Here is a 7080-nt window from a genome sequence, read left to right as displayed (position 1 = left end):
CAGAGGCTCAATGTCGCTGAGTCCAAAAAGCACTTAGTAGGAGTCTCAGCCTGGCCCAAAGGCAGGGATGCCTGGAACATCCAAAGGACCAACCTCTCCACCCACAGAGCTACCGGATCCACTACTCACAGCACTCTGCTCAAGCTGGGGTCAGACCTCAGGAGCTACAGTCTCCCCAAGAAAACTTCCCTCAGGCCGGACCTCACCCACTGTGTAGCCAGGGTGTTAGGCTTCCGTTTTGAGGCAAGCCACCTCTGGACTACAGCAGGGTCAGCAGCCGGAACAACACACTTGCATTCCTCTGTCTGCCCCCAGGCCAAGGGCACAGTCCTGAACCTAAGGACAGCAGATACAGATAACACTCACAAGGTATATACTTAGTGAACAAGTGGCAACATTGTAACAAATGGCAAACATTTAGCAAGCAGTAAACACTGAAGCACCACAGCAAGCACTGTGACAAGCAAAAAGGCACCACAGCAACAAGCAAACATGAGTTTTCCCCCTTCTATCCAGGAAATCAGGAAATTGCAGTGTGGCTACACTGTGGTTGCTGTCACCAATTTGGCTGATGTAGGACCAGCTACAGGAATACCTTCTGGTCTGAGGAAACTGGGCCTGGTGGCCTGTCACACACTGGGAAGAATCACATGGTGCTGGGAACCAAGAAAGCTGGCTTCAGGCAGCACCAACATAAGCTGTGGGACCAAGACAGACTGAGATCATTAAGAAGCTGATGGGCCTAAGGTACCAATAAGGAGGAATTAGGCTGTCCCCAAAGGCAAGACTTTGGGACAAAATAGCTACGCTGCAGCTCCAGGAGTAGGCACTGGTCAGAAAACTCCTAAGATTGAGGTCTGCACTACTGCATGATATCCACGGGTGTCACAGGGGACAGGGGTGTATTCCAACACTAATGAGGCGTCTCCTCCTGCAGAATCCAGGAGCAAACCATCTCGGCATACTGGCTGTCATTTTCCACACTTACAACCGTCACCTGGACAACCGCCTTTATCTCCTGCGTCCGCTACCCTTGGTTGGACCAACAGCCATGGGTGCGAGGCCACGCACTCCTGGCCACCTGCTGTCTCTCAGCCATGGGTATGAGCGGGGAAGAAAGACTCCACGGGCAAATTCGCGCTGTCTGCTGGTGGCGCTCCCACCCCAAGCCTGACGACAGGGGCACAGGGAGCGCCCTGTAGAAGCCACGGTAGAAACAGTCACGATCTGTTCTTCCCCACACAGCGGGGATCAGTGCCCGCTGGTGGTCCCTGCGCCATCCCCACCTCGGGAGAGAAGATGCTCGCTCCCACCATGTGCGTCACACACCAAGGCGCTGCTCCTGTTTCTCACCCTGAGCCGCAGCCCCTCTGAAGCCAAGAAAGGCAACTGAAGATCCTTTCGAACGACGCACGGAAGTACTCGCCAGAGAACGCCAATGGTGGGGAAATACCAGCTAAAGGCAAGAACAGAGCCCGCCGTCACTAACACCCCAGACCCGAGAACTTAGGAAAACACCAGATCAAGTCTGGGCAAGGAAAACAGCGAGCACATGTATGAGGTGAGTTCAGCTCTACCCCAACTCGGAGAGAAGGCAGAGAAAAGGGGGCTGGAGCCCAGAGAGGCAAGAGGGGGAAGATGGAGCGGGGAGCAGGCATGGGAACAAGGCCCGCGGGATGACCCCAGCCTTCCATGTGGCAGGGCAGTGACAAGTCCCACTGCCAGGCTCTTCGTGGGAGCCGAGGGTTGAGAAAGTCTCCTCAGGAAGGAGGTGGTAAACACATCCGGCATCAGCTGACAGAATGCGCCCAGAGCCTTTGCAACATCAATTGCACCGCTCAACTTTATCTCCAGAAGTATTAGCGGAACGATTTATGAGGGATGCCAGTCATTTTCCATCTTTACAGTGTACAAAAAGGCAGAACTTCTCGGAATAGTATTAAGCTCTTAAAATCCTTGATCCTGGAAAAATTTCCTTAGCCTGGGAAACACACAGCTACACCCTCTATCTGGTCCCCGGGTGCAAGGGCTAAGTCCATATCTGTGTGGGAAACAGGAGAGCGGCCAAGGGAAACAACAGAAAAATGCAAGCCAGGCACCTCTTGGTGGGCAGATTACACTCGACTTTGCTCCATGTTTTACTTTGCAGCCTTAGACTACAAGGTATTCCTTTATTCTTTCAAAGCTGCTAATTAGTTGCAAAGAGCTGGATGGAATAGAAATCTCGCAAAAGGAAACTCTCCAACAAGATACGATGGATTGTATTCTCTGAGTCCGCCCCAAAAGTGTGACCGCAAAGGGGTGTTGAGGCAGCCGTGAAGGTGCCAGCTCAGGATCGGGGCTCCCAGCTCCCGAGTCTCTGCCCGGTGACAGGCACGGGAGGAGCCTGTGCTCGGTGGGATAATATGGATGCCAAAGCGCTGCCATTCCATCAGCTCTCTAGAAAGCAGAAAGGGACAGAGGAGAAGACAGCAGAGTCCTCTGCGGAGCTACGGGAGCTCCCTCAGGGAGAGAATCCCCGGTGGCCTGGCAGTCTCATGCCTACTGTGCGCCCAGGGCTGCGCCGGGACCGAAGGAGACCTCTGTGTGTCCGTGTTCATCCCAGCAGTGTGCACAGTGGCCGAGAGCCGGACACGAGCTGCACATGCCTGGAGCTGAACGCAGAGGGCAAGGATCCGTGGTCCATCCTCGCAGTGGAATCTCACTCAGTGGGCTCGCAGAGGAATGGGCAGTCCCTGCTTCCAGGGGCTGGGGTGCATGAGAGGGGCCCTCACCACAGTGGAGCCCTGGCGGTTGAGGGAGGGCTGGTCCAGGCACCAGGAGGCAGAGAGGCTGGGCCGAGGCGCCTCGGGCCCTGTGCTCCCCCACACCGGGCTCTCCATCGCGGACCCCCTTCGGCCCCCTCCCTCCCCAGCTCCCCTTGTCCTGCGAGAGCCCCACTGGACCCTGCCCTTCAGCTGGGCTCTGGCTCTCCGTCCCCTGTGGCCTGGGGCTGTCCCGTGCAGAGACATCACTGGCTCCGGTGCTGCCACTCTCAGCTCTGCTGCCAGAACTCAGCAGAAGGCTCTGGGGTCCCCGTGTGTCCACGGCCTGGCCAGCGTTGTGGGGGTGGAGGAAGGGCCCTGCCCTCCACTGGTCCTGGCCTCTGTGCCCGGGGCTCCACTCCCAGCGGGGGTCCCACCCCTCCACCTCTCCACCGCCGGCACAGACCCACACCCGGACCCAGGCTGCCCACCCAGCGGCCAAGCCGGGAGCCGACGTGTCCCCACTCGGGACTCTGCCTGCATGGCGTGGCTCTCGTGGCGTCCCTGACCTGCCCACAGAGACCTGAGCGGGACCTGCAGAACATTACGGGGAAATGAAAGGGAAGGGAGGGAGAGGCAGATGTGGCCTCCTGTAAACAGTCTGATTTCCCAATGTAAACCAGATTCCAGCCCAAGACATCAGGTAAACATCTGCATCAGCGCCCCCGGGCCCCCACCGCCCGCGAGGCCCAGGGGTCTGCATTGCCTACTCTGGGACGTGTCAGAGTTGCCGCCCAGACATTTCGTAATTAGGCAAAATTAGGCCTCACATTCCTCTGCTAAATCCCAAAGATCTCTCTCTCCCCTGCCTCTCTCCCTTCCTCTCTCCTCCTCCTCTTCTCTCTCTCTCCTTCTCTCTCTCCCTCTCTCTCTCTCTCTGTCTCTCTGTCTCTCTGCAATTTGGGGTCTTCTCAAACATGAAAACACTTGGTAATTAAGCGACACCGGTGAGCATGGTATAGAATGTTCTCTCAACTGGAAAAAACCCAAGTAAGGAAGTTGTTCTGATTTCCCACCCACCTTGGCTGGGAGGCAGCTTATCTCTCTGCAGAGGAATCTGCTGGGAGAGCAGATTAGCTGTGGCCTTGCTCTGCAGGGCCTGGGGGAGGCTGCAGAGGCCTAGGGGGAAGCTGGGGTGGGGGTGCTGCCGAGCTGGCCCTGGCTCCCTGATACCGGGATTTGGGGCTCTGAGACCCCACATTGCATCCAGCTGTGGGAGCAGCACCAAGGACAGTGACCTTGGCAGCTCAGACCAGGCATCAGAGCCTGTGAAGCTGGCGGGGTCCCCACCTTGGTCCTTGAATCCTGTGTGAACCTCAGGTCCATCTGGGCTGCAGCGGCTCCTCCCGGCCTTGCTGTTCCTTCTTTTCTAGGTGCCGTCCCCACAGTCCTCCTAGAGTTGAGTCGGCACGTCCTCCCTCTTAGCCATGATCTGTCCCAATCCTCTGTCTAGTGAGGATGGAGCCTAGTATTCTGGTCTCTGCATCTGCCACCTGCTGGCATGTCCCCTTGTTCTGTATCTTGAGGAATCCTGTGCTTTGCTAATCACCTGAGGCTGAATCATACACCCCATATGTCACTCCTGCTTGTGTCACCCTCACTTGTAGGCAGTTGCGTGACTATGGTCTCTTCTTCCCCTCTTGTACAGCCTACAAGCTAACCCCCTCCCCTGCTTTTATGATACAGGGTCTCACAATGTAGTTCAAGCTGCTTCTGTACTCACTATATATCCCAGGCTGGCCTCAAACTCACAGTGATTCTCCTCTCTCAGCCTCCCGAGTGCTGGGATTATAAACTTGCCACCACATCACCGAGTTTGCTTGCATTTTAAAATTTCTGAATGAAAATCAAAAGGGAAATAGTATTTTGTGATCCCTGAGAGCTGTATAAAAATCATTATCCAGTGTTAGCAAGTAATGCTTTATTAGCTTAAAGCCATCCATGTATTTACATACTGTCCATTCTCTTTCTCAATACCCACTAGAGTTGAGACATCCAGGCAGAGATAAGGTGGCCCACAAAGGTAAAATATTTATTATCTGGCCCTTTACAGAAAAAGTTTGCTGAACCTTAGCCGAAGTCCTGTACAGCAATACCCTTTGCTCCTAAAGTAGAGGTGGTGTCTCAGGCCTTCATCTCTGCAAAGCTGACATCACCTTTTAAATGAGGCTCACGGAGCCTTTGGGGTGTCTTTGCTTCATGCAAAGTGTTTGAATGCTATTTCAAGACCCTTTGAGTTCCAGAAATTTTGCTCAATTCAAATTTATAGAACACGACCTTACTGTGGACTAACCATGGAGACTGGGATGTGGTCTGCGTCTTCAAGGCTGATCTGATTCACCCATAACTGGGCAAAATAGCACTCATGGAGCCTTGCTTACCAGCCTGGGAGTCGATGCCGGGCCCTGTGGTAGAGTTAGCGCCACTCTTGCTGGGAGAATGGCCCTGAACATGCCTCTCAGCCCTCCGAATACTTGCTGGATCTCATCTTTCCGTGGGAACCGTGGGAGTCTAGGGAGCACGTCATATGTCTTTTCCTCCTTCTTCTTTGGGCGCATCGCTGGGTTGACACATGACTGATGCAGTGTACCCAAGGACCCTTACCTGGGCACGGCTCAGAACAAAGCCTGCAGACCGGTCAGGGTGGGGTTTCTGTGTGGAGCTGCAGTTGGATCGGAAGGGCTGGCCATTGTGGCTCGGGAGATGTATCATGACCTCCACCCCAGATTTTGTTCCCACATCAAGACACCACACACATGTACAGTGGGGACGAGATCTGTCACTCCCACAGTGAAGTTTGCTAGGAGTACAGGGTAGCTCCAGGGCTCTTATCAGGGGTGGGCCAGGGTGAGGACCCCGGCAGGAGGACAGCTGAGGAAACTGCAGAGAGCCGGCCCGGCGGTGGGAACAGTTCCCCCGATGGTGGGAACATCCCACCAGGTCTCGGTGGGGTTTGGTTACGTGCAGAACACAGGACAGTGAAGGCTCAGTGTTGCCCATGGGAGAATTAAGATTTTGAAAAACAATTTTTATGGCTTGGTATAAAGTAATTTCCAAGAAGGCAGATGGCCTGCCTGTCTCTCCTGATAAGATGCTATACCCTTGTTCCCAGGAAGGCATGAGCTGCTAGGCCCTTAAAGGGCAAACAATCTTTGAAGAATTGACGTCAGGGCCCTGTCTGGGATTTGTGAGGGGATTTGTGCTGCTTTGTACTGTCCTTATCACATCCCTGCTGGACACATCCACTTGGGACATGTCTTCCACAGTTGGCCTTTAAACTATCAGTGTGGAGGATGTGAGGGGCTGGGAGAAAGGGAACATTTCTCTGTCATGGGGGTCTGGCATTGCTCATGGTAGCACCGTGAGGTGGCTTCTTCACTCCTCCCCTACTCACACTGAGGAAACTGAGGCTCAGAATGGGAAGTCATTTTTAGGCTCGCCAAAGGACAAAGACGGGCCAGACCTGGAGGAGTCTGGACTGTGCTGGACAATGTGTGTGAACATCAGCAAAGACTCTGGCTGGTTAATCATCCTTCAGAGCCAGTAACATGTTCTTCTGGCTGCAGGAAAAGTACACGGGGTCAGGGTCACCCGTCACGGCTGATCTCGCATATCCAGACCTGGCCCATCCACTGGTGTCAGCTGACAGCTGGGCCCCTTGTTGGATGCTGTGTGCGTAATTCTCTTCCCACACCACGAGGCTGCTGAACTCACTACCTGTGCCTGCTCTGGCTGCCCCTCTGGTGGCTGGCTGTCTGGCACCTGGCTTCTTCTTTCCTTGGCTTTACTCACATTGTGGAGGGCAGACCGCTTCATCCAGTGTTTGTTGACTGAAACATTAACCTCATCCAAAAGCATCCTCTGAGCACACTATGAAATAACCTTCACAGGACAATGTACGCACCACTCCGAATATCCAAGCAGGGCTTTACAGCAAGACATTTAGCTTTAAGTCTGGCTTGTTGAGAGAGACTGAGAAAGATACAGGCAGAGGCTTTCTACACTTCTTTTTCCTTTTAAGAATTACATCCAGGAGACACAGGGGCACACTTTTCTATTCTGGTGGCAGGCTCAGAGCCCTGCTTGGGGACACAGGGCAACAGCATACTGACAGCCCTGGGGAGGGAGCACTGGCCTTCCTGCCAGCAGTGATGGGAAGGAGGGAGATGGCAGGGGGCACAAGGTGGCAGCTGGAGCAGCGGTGCGCACATCGTTACAGGGCCAGACACCCTATTTCCCTTTAAGAGCGCCTAAGGGGCGGAAGACTGAGTGACAG

The 7080-nt window shown here is 54.4% G+C and overlaps 1 protein-coding gene across 1 annotated transcript; it reads left to right on the top strand.

Annotated features, from left to right (window-relative positions):
• The first annotated feature begins 984 nt into the window (after positions 1–984).
• LOC104870191 lies at positions 985–3661 on the top strand. Its single transcript, XM_010635633.2, has 2 exons — positions 985–1561; positions 2150–3661. The coding sequence occupies exon 2, from the start codon at positions 2406–2408 to the stop codon at positions 3360–3362; it is 957 nt and encodes a 318-aa protein (XP_010633935.1). The 5' UTR covers positions 985–1561; positions 2150–2405; the 3' UTR covers positions 3363–3661.
• The last annotated feature ends 3419 nt before the right edge of the window (positions 3662–7080 follow it).

The sequence above is a fragment of the Fukomys damarensis genome, unplaced genomic scaffold, assembly GCF_012274545.1.
Source record: "Fukomys damarensis isolate Sample0158 unplaced genomic scaffold, DMR_v1.0_HiC HiC_scaffold_27, whole genome shotgun sequence".
Classification (NCBI taxonomy): domain Eukaryota; kingdom Metazoa; phylum Chordata; class Mammalia; order Rodentia; family Bathyergidae; genus Fukomys; species Fukomys damarensis.
This window is presented reverse-complemented; position numbering and strand designations above follow the sequence as displayed.

Excerpts from the sequence above, each read along its gene's own strand:
- LOC104870191 (XM_010635633.2), top strand. The coding sequence starts at position 2,406 with ATGGATGCCAAAGCGCTGCCATTCCATCAGCTCTCTAGAAAGCAGAAA.